The 21,731-nt window shown below is 45.8% G+C and overlaps 1 protein-coding gene across 1 annotated transcript in view; it reads right to left on the bottom strand.

Moving 5' to 3' along the window:
- Arp3 (Actin-related protein 3) overlaps positions 1-20,916 on the bottom strand; it is a 92,530-nt gene extending 71,614 nt beyond the window's left edge. Inside the window, exons 1-3 of the mRNA XM_067123908.1 lie at positions 20,637-20,916; positions 4,928-5,108; positions 4,431-4,587 (exon numbers count right to left, since the gene is read on the bottom strand). Coding sequence (XP_066980009.1) covers positions 4,431-4,587; positions 4,928-5,108; positions 20,637-20,680 — 382 coding nt within the window. The 5' untranslated portion in view covers positions 20,681-20,916. The remainder of the gene's footprint in view (positions 1-4,430; positions 4,588-4,927; positions 5,109-20,636) is intronic.
- Between the last annotated feature and the right edge of the window lie 815 nt (positions 20,917-21,731).

Raw genomic sequence — 21,731 nt, 5'->3', positions numbered from 1 at the left:
AGTGGCCCAAGATCTAGAGACTGATCGCTGTCTACTTCCTCGAAAGGGCTGTCTCTGAAGAGTCGCGGCTGATCTGGTACTGAAGGAAGACCAATCCCTGGGGTATCTCGTGGATTGTGCCAAAAGGTCCTGTGTTGATTTCTTCTGTAACTCTGAAGTAATCTCGTTGACCACATATTGCAGGAAAAGATGGTGACGGTCGAGAGGTGAGAAGAGAAGCGCTGACCTCTGCGATGCTGTAACACTCTTAGGGGTGAACGAGCACCAGAGCTCCCTCTTCTTCAGAATCCCCATGGCAAGAAGAGAGCCTAATTCATGGGAACCGTTTCTGACAGCCTTGTCCGTACAGAAGATAACTCTCAGCCAATCCAACATGCACTCTTCAGATAAGAGAAGAAAACCTGAATCTTCTTTGCTAAGGCTCCCACAGACCAATCGAGGAAGCTTAGCACCTCTAAAACCTTAAAAAGTGTTTTTAAGAAGGTGGTCCAATTCAGTAAAGGAAATCATAATTTTCGGCGGGGCAAAGGCTGAGCTGCGTGCCAAATCTATTATAAGGCCTCAGAAGTCCCCCTGGGAGAAGGCAGCCACTCCCAGGGAAGGAGCTTCCCAAGTGGTGTAAGACTGGTAAGACTGGTATCTCATTCAAGAGAGACGAGAAGGCGAAATATAAAAGGCGGCTTTCCCTTGATCCTGCTTTTCTGAAAGCCAAACATCAATATCATCCACAGCTTTTCTTGAGGATGAAGATAGAACCAACTTCAGGAGGCTGGAGGAATCAATGGGCTTACTCATCAAAAATGTTGAATGCAGAGCCGCAGGAGTCGTGGAGAAAAGAAGTCCAGGAAGGACAGCAGGAAATATCTCCAAAGGTCAGCATAGCCTGAAAAAGTTGACCGCTGGCCTAAATCCTCCTCTTCCGAGGGCATCTGTGATGCTGAAGGGTTCGGGGGAGCCTTCACTGATGTCAGAGGTTTCTTGAGGAGATCCAAAATACTACTCAACTGACGCTGAATGGGAGTTAGAGAAGGATCTGGTTCTTCTGCCACTAGAGGATCAGTCTTAGGCGCACAAGAAGATCAGAGATCCGGAATTGGTGCCAGGTGCTTGGAGTAATATGCTGAACAATCAGGGTCTGGCACCAGGCGGGCGCCTGGCCGCTCAGAAAAAGGGCGCTTGGGCACTACTGAGTATCCGGGAGTAACTGGAAGTTCAGGCGCTGCTGGGCACTCTGCAGAAAAATACTGGCACTCTCTGGAGGGAAGACGCTTGGAAGACGACAAAGAGCACCTGTGAGCCGCAGGAGAACACTTGGGAGCCAAAATCTGGCAGCCAGAGTGATGATCTGATAAAAAGTGTTCTGGGCTGTCCCCAACACTGCAAGATGGTCTGGGACTCCAGGAAAAAGTTCTCTAGGCCTCTTGATGGGGAGCAGTGACATCTGATCCAAATACGACGAGCGCCTTTTCAAGGGACGAGACTCCTTAGAGAAACGCCACTGGCACCTCTTGCCCAGACTGGGTATTCCGGGACTAGAAGATAGGCAATGAACATCTGAGACGCCTTTCCAACGCCTCTCCATCATCTCCTGTGATGCCACAGGTGCAACCAAGGGGGCAACAACCTATAGGCAGACCTCACCAACCTCCCTTGGGCTTCCAGTATACCTCCTCCCAGGATTAGGGGAGTTTGGCAGTGACCTTTGCCTAGGAGAGTTGGCAGGACAGGTAGCCACCTCCACTATCACTTCACTAACACTTTTTTCACTCATCTTTTCCAATAGAAAAACACTGATTCCACTAATTGGGACACTGTGTTCACCATAACACCAAACTTTAGGTCAACCTTGGTCTTGAGCTTTGTGATGTGATTGGGTTCAGAAGCGTGGGAGCCAGAAGAGGGTGGTACATGAGGACTGGACAAAGAGATACATTGGATACAGGTGATGAAATAACAAGTAAATTAACACTTACCGACTTAGGAGTTGTATCCTGACTAACCAAGGATTTACTCTTGGCTATAGAAGCCGCTTTATGCTTCCTATCTCTTTCTAGTTTTGCAAGGTGAGAAGCTAAAGTCTTCCAAGTATTTTCATCCCAACCTACACATTCATCACAAGTGAGATTAATATTGCATACCTGTCCTTTACAAGAAGTGCAAATAGAATGAGAGTCATACAAAGCTTTTGTTAACCTAGTATTGCAGCCTTTGGTGCAATACTGAAAACTAACCAAGCTAGAATCAGACACTGTCAAAAACCAGTCAAGTTACAAATACTCAGATAAAAAACAAGTCAAAGGAAAACAACACAGTCGGTAATTCTCGTTAGATAACAACTGAACAACACAAACATCTAACGATCGGCAATTCCCGTTGAAGAAAAAGCTGGTCTACTCAAATTCTCACTCTTTCAGTCTATGTCTAGAAAAATTCAAATCTATGCTTGGAATAGTAACATTAAATGAATAATCCTAAATGATAAACTTGCCGAAGGCAACCATAAGCAAAATACTTCACCAAAAGAGGGAGGATACCAAGCAAATCCAAAACCAAGCTGCACTCCTACAACCGTTTAGCCATAGGACGGCAAAAACAAAAATTGAAGCCAGTTGCTAAGTTGATGTTCTTCTTCCCCCAGAAAGTGGGCAGGGTCTAGTCACCTACTCTAGCAAGAAGTGTTATGGCAAATTTTGATATTCAAGCTGCTGCAAGAGTAGAAACTACAGCGATGTACAGTAATTACTGGGTCAGTTATGTTACATATACAAACAACAGAAAACAAGCACAATGCTGCACAGGTGAAAATCAGCCAGAGTCAAAATGATCACTAATGCACACTGTCTGCACAAGGACACAGCATGAAGAATTCTGACAAGAATGTAAACATTCCAAAGCCACCTGGTGGGAAACAGGTGATTACAGAGACAGTCCTAGCGGGTTGGCCAAGTGTTATTTTGTTCATTTTGAATGCTGACTGCACCTAATGGTGTGAAGATATAAGCTAACTTTAACAGTAGGTTAGATTTATTATAAAAAAAGAGTATGTTGTGCTCTTAAGCCTAAATACAAGAGAGGAGACATGTCTGTAGCCATTACTCTCAAAAATTTGGATCTGAAATGTTTGCTAACATAACAATGAAGGCATCCCATACCTGCAGTATGCTTCCTTACTCTCAAAATCAGGATCTGAAATGCTTGCTAACTTTACAATAAAGGAATTCCAAACCTGCAGTATACTCCCTTAAGCAGGCCATACACGTAAAGGACTGACGCGCTGACTGTGCTGAGATTGGCATGAACTGGCCAATCTTTATCGTTTATGTGGGGTAAAAATGACAAACCCAGCGAGACTAACCAGTCCTCTCATCTTGTCAACATGTTCAATTGGACAGGTCAGTCTAGCCAAGACTGGCATTATCCCCCACCAGTCTGTGGTGTGTGTGTGGGGATGGACTAGCAGGATGACTGGGTTGACCCACTTATTTTGATACATACCATGCAGCCTCGTCACTTGATCGGAACGCGTAAACATTCAGTGGTCTGTGATGCGTATGCGTACTTCCTTCAGTTCCATAGAGATAATAGTGCTATAGAGAAAGGATGTCTCAGGCCACCAAGTATTTACCTCATGATTTTGTGTGTGAGTTTATAGAAAAATACAGAAGTCTGCCATGTTTGTGGAAAATACGAAGTGCAGAATATTCTAATAAAGTAAAAAGACTGGCAGCTTATGAGCAATTAGTTGAATTGTGTAAGAAAATGGATCAAGATGCAAACACAGATTATGTGAAAGCAAAAATTGCTACATTCAGAGGTTCATTCCGAAAAGTGTTGAAAAAGTTTTAGACTCGAAGAGATCTGGGGCAGGAGAAGAAGTATTTTGGGAGACATGAGTACTAAAAGGACTCTGAAGGCATCGTCAGTCATTCGGAAGTAATTTCTGAAATCATCTGGGTTATTTTCCTGCAGTTCCTTTAATAAAGACATGTGCGAAAACTTTTGTTTTTCAGCCATGTCTTCACCCATGCATCATGCTTTTTCTTGCTAATTTCAGGCTCCTCTTCCTCTTGTAATAATAGCACTGTTATTATCACACTTATTTTTCTTTTACTTGGTGTCATTATATAACCATTTATAGATTACATATACACTGTGAGGGAAGAGGAAATTAACTATCTACACATTGGAGCAATGCTACGTCCTCTCCCTTGTATGTATGATACATGACTAAAAATTACGTAACCATTTTTACAGCCCTCTTGAAATGTGCTGGCAAGTCAGTAGCGTGTGTGGGTATTTTTCACCTGACAGGAGCGCCCGTCCAGTCCAGTGGGACAAACCCGCTGCCAGTTCTTTATGTGTAAGGCCTGCTTTACTCTCAAATTAGGATCCAAAATGCTTGCTAACACTACAATGAAAGCATTCCATACCTGCAGTATACTCCCTATTTTCAGGAGTATTGAGTGGAGGTTCTGTCAGCAAAAAGTAGTGGTCTTCTGGCTCAGCCCGAAGATATTTGAAAATACACTGCTCCATAAACTTCTCCATGAGATCCCAGTCCTCAACAATACCATGTCGTACTGGGTACTGTCAAGACAAAATAGTTGCATCACTTACAATCAGTATACAAGACTAGCGACTTAAAAGAAGGACTCACTACATCAAAATGATAAAAACCAAGCATCCTCACTCAACAAATGACAATTAACATAATTTAAACTATCACAGTACTTTTTATATCTTTTACAGTAATTGGCAAGGAAACTCCTCCTAATACACTATCAAAATTCAATAAATCAAGTATGACTTACTAGCAACCCATTCCCTTTATAATCAAGAAATACTGTCAACACCAAATGGTTTTATTAATCTGTAATCAAGTGCCACATGCAAGTAAAACACTTAAATAATTAGCCAGCGAACTCACCTTCACAGCATAGCCAGTTGCATCCATGGCTTCATCACCAATGAAAAAGTCTAAATCCTCTACACCCTTGCATAATCGTCTTTGAGATTGTTCTCCTACTTTAGCTGTTTCTTTAATAGCCACAGCAGATGGAATAATCATCTGGGGCTCATGATTACCGGCAAAACCCAACTTTGTGTACCTGAAAACAAAATAAACTAATGCACTTGCATTCTAATATATTTACACAAAGGGATAATATGACAATAAGAAAACATAATTTATCTATTAACCAAGCTTAATTCCAGTGTCTGTCTCGCAGTGCCAATTGCACAAATAATAAAATCTTACCCTGATCACATTTCTCTCTACTGTAATGTATAAATACAGTTGTCCCTAGATATTATATCCTTCATCAGTCTCAACTTCTCATTGGAAAAATGAAGTATCATCTCCCACAGGGAGGGAGGGAGGAAGAAGGAAAACTTTGGACTCTCTCATCAGACACAGTATTGGCAGGTTCTGAGTTTACCCCACAAATCTAAGAATGAACCAGAAAGTGTGTCAAACAAGATAGAAAAGGCCATGTAACTTGCCAACATACATTCCCAAGGCTAATGGTAACAAAAAGACAATCTTGAGTGTGAGATCTCAGTCCAAGACATACCCCATAGGCTCATACTCATACTGAGCTAGAGTTAGGTTGTGGAGGATGAGTCACATCCCAATCTGGAGGCCTATGCTCCTGTGATGGGCAAGACTGTTCAGAGCTCCTCACAAGTATAACAAATCTGCCAAGGATGAGAAGTCTATGCCCTTCAGTCACAAGAATGATTTAAGGCAGTGCAATAACCTTTCACTGAAGTGACTGAAAGGAGTTTGTCTTTATGAAGATAGGCCAGGAAGTCCACGATCCAATGAACAATTTGTCCAACTGGAGAGAGGCCCCTTCCAGGACAACAATCACTGATGAGGACAACTTTCCTGGAGCTGCTAGCTAAGCTCCAACCATGAAGGCTGAGGATCTATACCAACTGGTGATACCACAGAATTTGTGTGGACAACAAGGGTATCTGTCACTGCATCTCAATCACTAACAGGGTCATCTTGAGACCCATAGTGATTAACACTCAGTTGATCATTCAGCAAATCAGGTGCATGTGTCCAGCTTGTCTCACGTGTGCTGGAAGAAAAAGTACCTGATGACTGTGTGTGTGTGTGTGTGTGTGCACAGATTTCAAGAACCAATTCCAGCTTGCACTGAAGAGGACTTCTAAGTATAAGGAAAAAAATCACTTACAAGGTAGTTAAGTTGTTAACTACCAGGTGCCAGGTGGGAGTCCTGCCCACCCGGGCGTTAAGCATTCACTTTGCCTTTTGGCAAAGTGAGGGGTGGCATGAGGTGGGTTATCAGACTGAGGTTTGTATGGTTAGGAAAAATACAAATTACTTTTAAAAATTTGTCATTTGTTCCAACACAATATACAAATCCTCGGTCTTTACAAAGGAAGGCTTACTTCTTGGTGGAGGAATCTGATTAAGCTTCTGAAATGACTGGTAGTTCGCCACACCTGCGTTTTCTTTCTGGTCAGGTAGATAAAGGAAGAGAACCGTGCCTCTGACATGCTGAACGGAGTATAGGAACTGCGTCCTCAGCTGTCAGACTTCTGGGCCTTTTCAAATGAATGGATGATGTAAAGTTAAGTATACCTTAATTTAACCAGACCACTGAGCTGATTAACAGCTCTCCTAAGGCTGGCCAAAAGGATTAGATTTATTTTACATGGCTAAGAACCAACTGGTTACCTAGCAACGGGGCCTACAGCTTATTGTGGAATCCGAACCACATTATGACGAGAAATGAATTTCTATCACCAGAAATAAATTCCTCTAATTCTTCATTGGCGGTCGGAGAGTCGAACACTAGGCCAACAGCGTGCTAGCCAAGAGCTCTACCCACCCCTCCAATGAAGAACTATGAATGGGTGTAAGAGCACATTATTCGAAAAAGGGCTAGGTTGAAACTTGATTACCGGAGACAATAAAGCAATGTATGAGCAACGGGTCTGATTTATTGTCATGCCCACTTCCCTTTGCTAGAGAGAGGGTAGGGATTGCCTCTATATATATATCTAAAATTACAGAGAATAGAATGGGTACTCGATGTGAAATTCACCTGCATCAATGCCAGTTCCAGCATGTGACAGCCTGATAACCTACCCTCTGCCTGCAAGGAGAGGAAGGCTAAGGAAAGTCACTCACAAACATACTATCTTACACAACAGAACACCTTAGGTGAGATGCTACCTTCCTCTTAGAGGAGCTTGGTAAGCTAAACAACTTGTTGAGCAGCCACCACAGGACCCAAAGAAAAAGTGTCCATGGACGTGTGGGCAACGTCCCGAAGGTAGAAGGATGTGAAGGTGGTCTGACATGACCACACCCCTGCCTTCAGTACCTGAGGAACCGATAGATTCTTCCTGAATGCAAGGGACGGAGTAATGCCCCAGAGTTCATGGGCTCTCGCCCAGAACGTACTGGTGTCCTCGCTTGATGCAGAGTATGCCCGTTTGATCACTTCACAAAGCCAGAAAGAGATAGTGTTCTTAGACACTTCTTTCTTGGTCGAGCCAGTACTAACAAAAAGTCGTCTCCACTCAGGCCTGAGGTGTCGAGTCCTCTTGAGGCAGTACCACAGCACTCTAATAGGACAGCGTAGCATCTCATCTAGACCATCAGCAACAAAGTCCTCTAGCGAGGGGGTCACGAAGGACTTGAATCGAGCATCAGGGACTGACGGATTCTGAGAATTGTTATGAAATCTGGGGCGAAATCGAGTGAAACTGAGCCCCATCTCCTTGAGTGTTTTGCACTGAAGGAAAGACCATGAAGTTCGCCTACTCTCTTCACCGAAGCCAGGCCAAGCAAGAAGATGGTCTTTAGAATCAGATCCCTGTCTGATGACTTTCATATAGGCTTGTACGGGGCACGAATCAGGCTCCTCAAAACGAGTCACATCCCAATCGGGGGGGCCTGAGTTTCCTGGGAGAGCAAGACCTTCTGAAGCTCTTCATCAACAGGGAAATCTCCAGTTAGGAGGAGACATATACACCCTTCAGCATAGGACTAGGCCCAGGACAGCCCTATAGTCCTTCACAGCTGATAGAGAGAGGGCTTCTCTCAGCGAACAATGACGAAGAAGTCTGCTACCTGCTGAATAGTAGCTCCGGCCAGAAAGAGGCCCTGTCTATGACACCAACCACAGAAGATGGCCCACTTACTCTGGTACACAGCTGGAAAGGAATGTCACAGGTATCCAGACATCTCTGTTGCTGTGTGGCAAGAAAACCCTCTCGCTTGCAAGGGATGCTGGATAGTCTCCAACCGTGAAGTGAGAGACTCCACTGACTGGTGGTACTATTGCACTCACAGTTGAGACAGAGGGTTGTGCCAGGGAGGAAACTCTCTTGGTGCCTCGGAAAGTAGAGCTAGCAGGTCCAGATACCATAAAGCTTGCGGCCACTTGGGAGCCACCAGGGTCATTCTGAGATTCGGGGTGATCACTACCCTGCTGACTACCCTGTCAATCACACAAAAGGGGTGTGTGTCCAGGTTGTCCCATGGGTGTTGGAAGGCGTTCTCTGCTACAGCCCATTGGTCTGGAACGATGGAACAAAACATTTGCAGCTTCCTGTTCTGGTGAGTGGCAAACAGGTCAATGGAAGGTAGACCCCAAATGTCGAACCACCTTTCCACGATGTCTAAGTGAAGGGACCATTCTGTCCTTATCACTTGACCATGGCGACTGAGCTTGTCTGGAACGTATCTGGCTGACAGCCCCAACGAGTGTGCTACTGCCCACTCGTGCACCTGCCCTGTCAACAGGTGAAGCTAATGAGATACTAGGCCCCCTTGCTTGTTGACATATACCACTACTGTAGTGTTGTCACTCATCAACACCGCCAAGTGTCCCATCACTCGATCCTGAAACTATCGGAGAGCCAGGATGGCTGCCTGAGTTCCAGGATACTGATGTGAAGGTGCTTGTCACTTCGGCTCCACACACCAAAGACCAGCAACTCCTCCAGGTGTGTGCCCCATCCCTCAGTTGAAGCATCTGAGAACAGAAGCATCTTGGGAGGGGGTGTGCAGAGGCACTCCTATTATGAGGTTCCTGTTGTCCAGCCACCAGGCTAAGTCCTGTCTCACTGCCTCTGAGAGAGCAATGGGGAGGGACGGGAGATCCCATGCCAGAGACCAGAACCCCTTCATCCTCCAGTGAACACTGAAGACAACGAAGGTGAGGCCACCCATGAGGGACCAGCTTCTGCAAGGACGACAGGTGTCCGAGAACGACTAGCCACTGCTGAGCTGGTTGTTCCTGCTGTGACAGGAACAACTACGCTGTCTCCGAGTCTGCTGATACGTGAGTCTGAGGGAAGGCCCTTGCTGCTACCATATCAATCAGCATGCCCAGGTACTTTATCCTATGCTTGGGCGCAAGACTTCTCAATATTTACCACCACCCCGAGGTTGCGGCAAAACTCAAGAAGGCAATCCCTGTCCTGGAGCAACTGCAACCGAGAGCTCACCAGGACTAGTCAATCATTGAGATACCTCAACAGATGTACCCATGTGAATGGAACCAAGCTGACACAAGAATGAACACTCGTGTGAACACTTGAGGAGAGGCTGAAAGCCTGAAACAAAGGGCCCTGAACTGGAATGCCATCTCCTAGAGGATAGACCATAGGTATTTGCAAGAAGACGGATGGATGGGTACTGCATTTGGAAATATACATCCTTCAGGTCCACTGTAAGCATGAAGTCGGACCATGGACTGATTCTGGCGAACAAAACGGTTCAAGGAAGAGAGATCTATGACCAGTCTCCAACACCCCGTTGCTTTCTCTATGAGAAAGAGTCAGCTGTAAAAGCCTGGGGACCGATCTATCATGACTTCCATAGTGTCTTTCTTCAGCATCACCTGCACCTCCTCCCTGATGGCGAGGTCCTTCAGTGAGCCAATACATATGTACGGAGATGGACCCGGTTGTTGGTGAGGGGTGGCTGACACTGGAAGGGAAGTAGGTAGCCCTTCCAAAGGACATCTACTGCCCGTGTCTCAGCTCCATATTGCTGCCATGTTGGCCAATGGCTCCACTGGCAACCCCCCCGCCAACAGCAGCATGTAAAGGGGAATGCTGACCCTAGCGTCCTCCTCTCCTCTTCTTACCCTAACCTCCTCTTCCAGCCTAGAAGGAAAGCTGAAAGGGGCACAACTGCACTCCTTTCTTGGTGTGGGCAGAAGAAGGCTGGGAGTTCCCCCGAAAACCCTTTAAAGCCTGGGTCTTCTTAGGGCCCATGGAGGAAGTGCTAGCCTGACCTGAAGGCCGGGCTACAGGGGCACCCCTAGACTTAGCAATTTTGGCCACTGCCTGGTGAACAAGACGGTCATTATCCTCAATGCTACGCTTGTACACCACAGCATCTACCTGTTCTCGAGGGAAGAGAGAGGTAGATCCCAGCAGTGGCCCATTCTGTAGGGCCAGAGCAGATTCCGGGCCAACAGAATTGGAAATATGATTCAGGACAACGTCCTTCCTCAGTAAGACCAAGTTCGCTCACAGGTTTGCCATCTGGTGGGCCAGGTAGGTGACTGCCCTACCTCCAGATTGGCAGTCTCCCAAAGGTGGAATCTTTCCCTGGAGTAATGAACCCTGAGGTCCAAACAGGAAACTGCCTGGAAGGCTGCCAAGACAGTTGCTTTCAGGTTCGCTGCTACAGCAATAGACCCAGACCTAAGTGAACCAAGTCTGGGTCAACCTGTTTCGCTGGCAATTGCCCTTCCGAGGGAGTACAACACTTCTGTCAAGGCAGAGGAGGAGGAAGTAGCTTGTCCGAATGGTTAGAGCAAAGCGAACTCCCTTTCCCATATACAAGAGAGTTCACCTGTTCCAAAACCCCTTCGGAAAGTGTGGACTAGGCAGGCCCACTGAGGTTTTGGGTTCCTTCTTAGAACCCCAAAAGGCTTCGAGGTGTGATGGACAGTCCACAGGCACAGCCATGGTCCTTTCCCCTAGATCATTATGCTTACAAATCAACTTCACAATCTCTGGAAAGGTCCTCTGTATCTCAGGGGTGTCGAATCATGGAGAAGAGGACCCTCAGGTCCTTTCAAAACATGGTCATCCAGATCAACCCTCCCTGCCGGAAGGAGAACCTCAGCAGAACCCCCAGATCCCTTCTCGACCACTTGGGCATATGTATGGATGATCCAAGGGCCAAACCCGGAATATGAGCCTTCATGGTGGGGCTATGTTGATGTGTGACGTCCCAATCGGAGACCATTCTTTCCATCTGACATTTCCTGGTATAACCCCAGGAGGTTGAGGGAACAGGTGAGAGAGATCGAGCACCCTTTCCTGTCTTGTAGGAGGCCGAAGCCCCAGCATGAGAGGAAAACTGTGGGCGACCGCCAACCTGCGGTGGCGATGGTTGCAAGGGTCTAGGAGAGTGGCCCTGCACAAGCGGACATGAGGGGGGGCTGTCCCGAGGAGAGCGAACAGGTTCATGCCTGGTATACGCGGAAGCTATCCCCAGGTAAGTGGCTCGTTCACGCAAATACGATCATCGGTAGCTTTCTCTACTCAAGTGTCTGAAGAGACACGGGTACAGGTAAGCACTACACTAGTTCTGGGAGGTGACTTCCCAGAACTAGTATCGAGTATGCGGGTACTCTTCGAGACCTGCGACCTCAATGCTCCTGAATCACTAGGTCTCGGCAAGTCCTGTGACACAGGCCCCGAGTCCAAAGACTGGGGAGAGCACACAAGAGATCCCTGTGGCTCTCCCATGGAGGGAGGCACTCTGTCAGAAGACCCATGACAGGACTTCTTCCGGGCGGGAGAAGTAACCTCCTCCTTCCTCCCCAGTGAGCCTTCAGCAGGGTGTGGAGGGGCTGATCCCCGATGGAGGGGTGAGCAGAGGCAACACTAGAAGGTACAGCAAAGGCATCCCTGGAATGTATCTGGCTGACAGTTCTACAGAGTGCACCACAGTTCACTCAGGCATCTGCAAAGTCAACTGAAGCAACAGGAGGGAAACGAAACCCTCGTTTGTTGACATATGCCACTACTGTGGTGTTGTTGCTCAACAACACCACATAGTATCTAAAAAAAACTGATCCTGAAACTCTCGGAGGGTCAGGAAACTGCCTGAGTTCCAGGATGTTGATGAGAAGGTACTTACCGTCTCGGTCGCACACCTCGAAGACAACGGTCTTACAAGTGTGTGCCTACTCCCTGGTCACTCCCTGGTCAGTGCATCTGAGAACAAAAGCATGTTACGAGGAGAATATGCAGGCATATTCAGAGGTTCCTGTCAATCCAGCACTAGCCTAATTCCTCCCTCATCCTTCGAGAGAGGAAACGATTAAGAATTGGAAGCAGATCTTCATTCTCCATGAAGAGAATCGAAGGCGAAGCTGCCCCCAAGGAGCCAGCTTCTGCTGCAATGACAGGGCAGCGATGACAGGACACCGAAGACGACGAGCTCTAGCTGGGTTGGCTGCCCCCGAAGACAGGAACATGGGAGAAGGCAGAGTCCTCTTCAGGAATGATCACATCCAAGGAGGCAAAGCCTTGAAAAAGCGAAGGATCACAGATTCATCAGCAGACTGCCTGGAGGGACACCATAGCAGTGTCCTCCAGGTTTGCAGTCTCTTGTTGCGAGAGAGACCACCCTTCACTGCAAAGAGAAACAGTGAGAGATCTGAGTCCAGAAGAGCCAAAGCCAGAACAATCTGCTAATTGGTGTAAGACCCCTCTGAGGCAAGAAGAATCGCTTCTGCCAAGGAAGAGGAAGGGGAAGGAGCTTGACTGGGTGGCTCGATCAAAAGTGAATTCCTTGTCCAGGGAAAAAGCATTCATCTGGTCGAGAATGCCCTTATATCAAGCAACGACTGCAGAAGCCCCAATGAAACCCCTGCAAAGAGCAGTGAAGAGTAATTCACAGGGGATGCCATGGTCCTCTCCCTGAGATCACTGTGCTGACGAACTGGCATGAAGATCTTTGTGAAAAGAAAATCAAGGGTGTGCACACCCCCAAGGAGAAGACTTTTGAGTCCTCCTGGGGCACGACACTCCCGATCTCTTCTCCTTGGAGGGATAACCTCGCCAGAACCCAGAAAACCATCCTCAACTATTCGGATGTACGGCAAGCCGATCCAAGAACTGAGTCCAAGACGTAGATCCAATAAGAAAAACTTGCTGGGGTCCTCTATCCAACTCGCATCCCCCGCCAGCAACTGAAAGGGTTTGAGGGAAGAGGAAAGGAGAAAAAGCACTCTTACCTGTCCTGCTAGAAGAACCAGCTGGAAAGGCCGACCACGGGCGATCATCAGCCGGAGGTGATGACAGCAGCATGGAGGAAGGAAAGCGCTAATGCCACGGCTAAGTGCTAACCCAAAGAAAGTGAAAAGTTCACTTGATCTGAGTCTCCTGAAGGAAAGAGAACTTTGACAGCATTTGGTTCTCCAAACTGAGCCGATCACATAAATACGATCAGGGGCTGGGCGAGCAAGCCGAGCCAAGCCAAGCCAGTCTTTTTACGTGATCAGGGGCTGGGCAAGCAAGCCAAGCCAAGCCAAGTCTTGTAACATGATCAGGGGCTGGGCGAGAGGGCCGAGCCAATATGAACCTATCACGTAAATGCGATCAGGGTGGCTGGGCAAGCAAGCAGGGAGGAGCCAAGCCGAGCTGGGAAAACTCAGCTGTAAACTACAGCTGACCTTAAGACCTGCTTTAATCTCCTTCGAGGCCAAAGCCCCTCAAGAAGAAGGTTTAAAGGGGATTCTTGTCTGCTAACCCGAGTGCTTAGACCCAAGGGTTGGAGACACGAGTTTCGGAACTGACCAAGAACTCAAACGAAGACTGCAAGAAGTTTCAAAACACCTGAATGTCTCGATATCTTCTTTCATCCTGTGCCTAAGCCAGACCGGAGAGCGAACTCCCTAGTACTGATTTGGGGTGTGCCCGAGATTCTGCAGAATCCTGAACACTTGACGACTCGCCGTGCGAAGGAGTCAAAGCACTCAGCGAGACTCCCGAATCTCATAAGCAGAATCGTCCGGAATACTCGCCTCTCCTTCTGAGGAAACCGAAAAGCAACAGGCACAGAACCAGTCTTACTCGCAGACTTCTAAGAACTTGAAACGAGAGAACACACTGCCTCTCCGGAGAGAGGTAGTTCCTTAGAAGTTCCACAGAACCTCTGAAGGGAGCCTCTTCCTTGCCTCTCCAGGCGCTCAAACCCTCTGGACCGAGATACCAGGCTGGGAACCCGACTGAGCACTGGCAGTACTGACAGGAAGAACCGAGACACTTGCATATCTTGATTCTTTCTCTTGGCCTGTGCCTGAACTGGGACACTGAGAGGTCTCTCCGATACTGGTTCGGGATGCACGAGACTCCGAAATTCTCAAGCACTTGGTGTGACTTGACAAATTCGAGTACCCACCACAGCACCAGTCTAGAAGCAGAACCCCTAAGATGGTGACGGTAGCACAAACCGAAGTCTGCGCACCCACAACTCCTGAAATGCAAGACCCTGGGGTAAGTCATTTGGTTCCCAAGCCCGAAGTCCAGGAAGAGACGAAGAGAGATCCCACTGCTTCTCTTTGAAAGGAGGCAGCCTTCCTCTTCTTCAGCCAACAAGCCTCAAAAGAAGAGAAGGCAGCAGAAGACGAAGTCAAAGATAGAGCTGAAGAAGATGACTACATTGCACAGGGCTTCTTCCTCGATCTCTTCTCTGACATCTTCTACAGGATGGTGGTCAGAAGCACAGGAACCACCAGGGAAGCTAAATCAGGAAGTGCAACAGGAGCGGCCTAGGCGACAAGAACACTAGGAGAAACAACAGGAGCAACCAGGGCAGCTGAGGCAGGAGGCACGGCAGGAGCGGCCCTGCCAGCAGGAGCTTCAGGAACATCAGCAGCAGCGATAGGAGCAACCAGGCAGCTGGGGGAGGAGGCATAGCAGGAGCGGCCCGGTGACTGGCCGCCATGGCAGCTGGAGCAAAAAGACAGAAGGCTGTTGACCCCAAGAAACACACACTGGGGAAAGATGGCCTTACTGCAAGGCTATCAAAATTGTGAGTTTGTATATTAAATATCAAACACACGCAATATATACAAAAAAAAACACAGAAAAATCCCACTGAGAAATAAGAGCTTAAAGACAATCAGGTAGAGAGCTCCGAAAACACGTCTGCACAGCATGATGGTCAAAAGCAAAACTGGAATGTTTACATCCGGGCAGGCAGGACTCCTGCCTACCGGACGGCAGTTAGTGCCTAACTACCTTGTTCAAGAGTTTTAACAGCTGTTTCCAGCTTCGCTCTAAGTAATACCTAATGTATAGGACTGATGGTTTCTATATGGTGTTGGAAAAACTGGGAGTTTGGGCAAGGGAATATGCAGGGAGTTAAATACAAGGGGAGACCAGGGGGGAAATGTCCCCTGGCTAGATGCTGCCCTGGGTGGGGTTCCAAGTGAAGCCCTGCAGCAAGGAAACGACTCGGCAACCAGCTGGTTAAAAACCCAGCCCCTTATGTTAGGTTAGGTTAAATCCATCCTTGCATTTCACTCATTTTGAGTTTCCCCATCCACAACACCTTACTTTCTCATAGTGGTCCCTTGAATCTGTAGCATATAAGTGGGGGGAGGTTTGATGTATCTCTAAAATCACAATTTTTGAAAGTAAATTGTATTTTTCCTAACTATACAAACCTGAGGTCCTTTACATTAAGAATTACTAATGGCAAAGCTGGACACAGCCGTTAAACTCTTGAACAAGGTGGTTAGGCAGTACCTACTGCCAGGTAGGCAGGAATACCCGCCTGCCCGGATGTAAACATTCCAGTTTGCCTTTCAGTCCAGGTTCAGATTGAGGGGTGGCATGAGGCGGGCATAAAATGTAATGTAAAGGAAGCGATTCAGAAGGCTGGAGCTACAGCAACGGCCAGGAACGTCACATGAACATCACCAGCAACGACAGGAACGATCAGGACAGCTGCCACAGGAGACCAGGAAGAGCTGCCCAGAGACTGTCGTCGAGTTAACAGAAGCATAACACAGGAAACAGCAGGAGCAGATGGACCACAGACATGCCAGAGGCAATGCCACAGCATACATGAAGGATGACAGCAATCAATCCACATCAGCAGGAAAAGAGTGGGAATGATCCTGACCAGGAACTACTGTATACCATTCCAACCAAGTACTGTGGTCGATCCCAAAGCAACACTGAATGAACATCGAGACTCCTTCATGCAAGATATCTCCTAAGATATCCAACCAACTACTGCTGTGCCTGCGATGCTCACTGTCAACCTGAAAGAAAAAGCAAAGATGATTGGTAGAGGGAGACTCCTCTCGCTACGAGGGGAACTGCCCTACGCAGCGAGAGGAGGCCCCTTAGAAGAGGTCACCCGCGGCCCAACCCCCTTGCGGTCTTCGCCCGACGTGCGAGTGAAAAGGGCAAAGGAAAGAGATCTCTACTGAAGGTGAGTTAAGGAAGAACCTCCAGTGAGAAAGAGAAGGAAGGAGGGGAGGCCACCAAGGGCGCCATGGAAGAGGAACTTACCGATGACACCCGCAACCTCCCCCCCCCGGCAACTCTATAGCGCAGGCAGCGAAAACAACACTCAGCACAAGTATGAAGGAAGTAGTCATGCCCTTGTACACGGAGGACGGGAGCCCAAGAAGGGAAGCGAACTCTTACGTCCCGATCAATGAAGGGTAGCGAAGATATTACGTCCCAATCTAATATCTCCAAACGTACTGGGGAACGCCTTCAGTATCTAAATAAAGGGCTACTGGAAGCGAAGCATTACCACTCGGTTACGCACCTCTAAATATGCCCTCGGCCATCAAACCCGAGACACAAACGCAGGGGAACGACGGCTTATGCAAGGTTATCACAAGTCGTGGGTTTGTGTTAATAAATATCAAGCACACGTAATACATACACAAAAATACAGGAAGATTCCACAAGGATAATAAAGAGCTTAATGACAGTCAGGTAAAGAGATCTGAAAATAAGTCTGCAACGCATGACTGCCGAAAGTAAACTGGTATGTTTATATCCCGGCAGGCGGGTATTCAGCCTACCTGGCGGTAGTTACTGCCTAACCACCTTGTTCAAGAGTTTAACAGCCGTGTCCAGCTTCGCCGTAAGTTATTCCTAATGTAAAGGACTCATGGTTTGTATATCGTGTCGGAACAATCATGGGTTTGTATTAATAAATATCAAACACACGCAATATGTACAAAAAATACAGGAGGATCCCACAGGGATAATAAAGAGCTTAATTAACAACAGTCAGGCAAAGAGATCCAAAAACACATCTGCAGCGCATGACAGCCGAAAGCAAACTGGAATGTTTACATCCGGGCAGGCGGGTATTCCCACCTACCTGACGGTAGTTACAGCCTAACCACCTTGTTCAAGAGTTTAACGGCTGTGTCCAGCTCCGCTATAAGTAATTCCTAATGTAAAGGAATGATGGTTCTTGTATAGTGTCTGAACAAACTACCCATTTACTAAGAGAACGGTAAATCTAAGCAACAGCTCCACACAAGGACTATCACCTTGGAAATTGATTTTTCCTATACTTTTCGTGCTGCTGATGAAGAAGGTGGTGTTGTTTACTATCGGTCAATTATTATTACCCTCATATCTATCCAACATGGTTTTGGGTGGGGAAAATCCTTGGAAGAAAGACCAGACTGCCATGTTGTTGTTATGGAACAGTTCCTAACTTAACCTAGCAGGTTGTGTGGTAGATCTAAGCTAGCTGTCCGCGATGAGCTAGGCTATGGCAATTGACGTTTTTCTAGAGAACTTTACCTGCTAAACAAGAATTTAAAGTAATATTTGGTATTATTTTATTTATGGACATTAATAATGTAGCGTATTTTAACTTGGTTCACTATGTTAAGGAAGTGTTTTGTAGTATTTCTGTATAATATTATCTGTCGCAAATGCCTAGTTCTTATAAAAATCAAGAACTGTCGTTAGCGAGTTCACCTGAGGAAAAGTTGAAGTCCAATGTTACCAGGCAGCTTTGTAAATCTCATTCTACTAGGTGCTTAGTAAATCTCATTCTAGTAGGTGGTAAATTTATCTTCTCAGATGATGCCATAGAACCCATCTGTTTTGGTTGTTGGCTCCACCTTTCAACTTCTGTTATTGGAAGTAATTTTATGACGTCTTAAATTTTGCCTTCTACACCAATCATCAGTATCCTGAGTTTGTTCATTTGTTTATTTGTTATCGACAACCACTTCAAATCACCTGGTCGCAAACTAACTCTTATTGATTTCAGCCAATAACAAACGTTTTGGAATTACTAATACACGTTTTGCCATTCGAAGACAGGTGCTTCAGGCCACTGTTTCGACAATTGCCAATCTACAACTGCCATCTGCAAACATACCTGATTCTCTCCAAATGCTATGGTTTGGTTGGTCCTCGTTAAAGAGATGACAGCGTCAATTGTCACACTTTATGTAACTGGCTGTCAATTTATGACGTTTTTCATTGTTAACCAATCAGAAAACAAACGGTTCCAACAGACCAAGGATTTTCTTTTGCCATCAGTTTTAAAAGGTATGGATAGTGAAATTCAGTTGTGTGACTCTTGTTTGAGCTGATTATTTTGGGTAATAGGCAAATATCATGGTGGTGCATATCCCGAACATGCTCATCCAGGTGCAGATATATTCAGTGACAGGTTAGGTCAGAAAATTAAGGTTAGGTTAGTGCACAACTACAATGTACGTGCAATAACTGGTCATATAGTGCATTTGTATGCCATTTTCTCATGTAAAATTCTTGGCTCGGGTTTTCCCATTTCAAGTGTTTTATGTATTTCGAATTCAGTGTATAGCTGTATACGGTCCGGGGTTTTTTATATGTTTGAGTGTTATATTTAGGTTTTTCCTCCATTTTGCCCTGTTTTTACCTACTTTGTCTCCCCCACCCAAAACCCGCTTCCTAAAGGAGAGTCCCCAAATTGTTATCTAAGGGGAGGGTGGTGGAAGGATTTGTATTCATTTGCGATGGAAATAAACTCAAAATCATTCAAATCACATCATAATACAACAGAAAAACCTATATTTTATGTTGAAAGCAATTAATGTCCATAAGTAAAATACCTAATATTTTGTTGCTTAGCTGTAATTACGCTGTAAATTATCTTAAAACTGGTGTGGCAAAACCCTTTCGAGAATAGCTAACAGTAAAGAAGACCCGCTGGGAATTTGGGTATTTTGGTGGGGTAAATAACTTGGGAAAAGGTTTCGGTACCTTACTGTTGTATTTCCTGTTATGTATGTCATTTGGAACACGAAAAACAAGCGTAAAAAGAAGGGTGAATAAATGGATAGTGGCAGCCGTTCCAAAGGCACTTTTCATTCATTACTAGTACTGCTGATTCTAAGCCTTAACACGCATGCGCTGGCTTTTGGTTCACCAATCAGCAGTTGCCGGATTTCTGAGCTCAGAGAGAACTGCGAGAGACTGGCAACTGACGTTTTCCTATGTTATTTCTCTTGGTGAACAAGAATTTAAAGTAATTACCTCTTGCCAGAACATATGAGCTTGCAGGAATCTTTAAAAATGAAGGTAAGGCATGCAGCGCCGTTCTGCTACGGCAACCTATAGAGGCCACCCAAGTTGAAAGCGGAAATGGTAATGTTTTGTTTCCTGTTTACGAAAGCTGCGAATAGTGTGCAGTGGAGCTAGACTATGGTAACTGACATTTTTCTATGTTATTTTACTTGCTTTACAAGAGTTTAAGGTAATATTTTGCTGGTCGGCTGCTGCTAAACTGTAATTTAACCCTGAGCTGTGTGCGACACACTGGTACAGACGTGCAGTTTTCAAGGGTCACTTACACTTTAGTTAAAGCCAACCGACAAAATATTATTTTAAATTCTTGTTCAGCATGTAAAATAACACAGGAAAACATCAACTGCCATAGGCTAGCTGACCGTGGACAGCCTTTTTTAGAATTACCGGCTGTGTTACTTAGCGGGGGGGTAGAGCCCCAAACGGCCCAGTGAAGGAACTCCTTTTTACCAAAAGCTCCCCTATACCATTGCATGTGTGATAGAATACCAGGATGGCCAGCATACAACTTCTGAGGTTAATTACAGTCGGCCGACCAAAAATAAAGGTAAATTCTTGGTAAGCGGCCAAAATACTACAGGGAAAATCAATTTCCAAAGTGATACCCAATGCAGAGCTCTTGCTTAGTTCTACCAAGACAACAAACCTCGGAAAACGCTCGAGGGACACATCAAAAGATATTACAAATCATATGTTTGGAATGTGATTACAGTTTATAGACTAATGTTGACTAGAATTGTGCAAAAAAAAATTTAGCCTGACTACCTAGGCTAGCAAGCTAGAAAATGAGGCTGCCCTAAGCTTCTGAGCATTTAGCACACCCAAAGGGACTTGATTTGCCACCAGAACACCTAAATATGAATTGCCCAGCATCCTTCATACGTAGGGTGAGGCTACGTGGACGTAGGATAGCAATCCTTTAGACTCTGATGTTAGGCATTGGGAACGGACACTAGTGTAGGGTCCTCTCAGGAGTAAACAACTGTGGCTCAAGACTCGGGGGTCAAGGAAGGGCATCGGCGCCTGGCACTCACCCAGTACCCACATCCACGATGCAAGGCGGCAGTCTTCCCGTCATTTTTCACGAACACGAAGGCCTCAATGACCATAAACCTGAATTTTCTCTTATCGCCAACTGGGTGTAAACACTTCCTCCGCCCTGGCAGCCGCCGCTAACGTCACATCTGATGATAACTTGGATTGCATGCGAGTTCTGATTGGCTGTCGGTCGCGATCTTCGGTGTAAACTTCGTTTGGATTGGTTCAGCGGCTTCAGCCTCTCCTCCCCCTTGAGTCATCCTGCTTCTCATTTTTCCACCAAACAGATTTGGGAGAGTAATGGCTCTCTCTAAACGGATGCCTTTGAAAATTTGGACGTTTTGTATCACGTAAACCAGGTTCTGATAGTTTTACAACGTCAAGTTGTCTTTTTATAAATACAGAAAATTTAAGCTAGAAATTCATAAGCAATAGAGAATCATACATGCTTCTCAATTTATGGGGTAGAAATTTCAAAGCAAGTCTACATTGAAGGTATTGTTTTGTATAATATACGATGAAAACTACTTTGTAATCTTTTCTACATATAACCATGTTTGTAATCCATGAATTTCATTTAAGTGGATATAGAATGTAATCAATCAAAATAACAAAAGACATAATGTATCTGATAAGTGAGACTGATTCCACGTTTTATAAAAAAAAATGGGAAAAAAGCACGTTAAAAGAAGAAGAAGATACATGTAATAATTGAGACATATCTGGTTTATTTGAAAAATGTAGTCCAGTGAACCGAATAATGTGTACTCAAGCCTCTGTCAAGTAAAACTTTTCTTTTCATCGTTAGTAATCATCATCCTTGTTTCGTTTTGGAGAGCTTTGTAGATGTCATTCAGCCTATCCTGCGAGCCCATTTATTTGTTGATTATAGTAGCTTATTTTTTTAATAACTTGTCCTTCCGTGTCATATATGGTTGTTAATAGATAGGGGTTTAGCTTTTTCTTTAACTTCTCAATTCTTCATATATTTTTTTTTCGTTCTTGGAGCAATTCACTGAATAATTTAGGTGCGGTGTATTCAACGACATCTCTGTCGAGGGGTGATGTAAAAGTACACATAGGTGTTCAGG

Source organism: Macrobrachium rosenbergii, chromosome 21 (genome assembly GCF_040412425.1).
Source record: "Macrobrachium rosenbergii isolate ZJJX-2024 chromosome 21, ASM4041242v1, whole genome shotgun sequence".
NCBI lineage: Eukaryota > Metazoa > Arthropoda > Malacostraca > Decapoda > Palaemonidae > Macrobrachium > Macrobrachium rosenbergii.
This window is presented reverse-complemented; position numbering and strand designations above follow the sequence as displayed.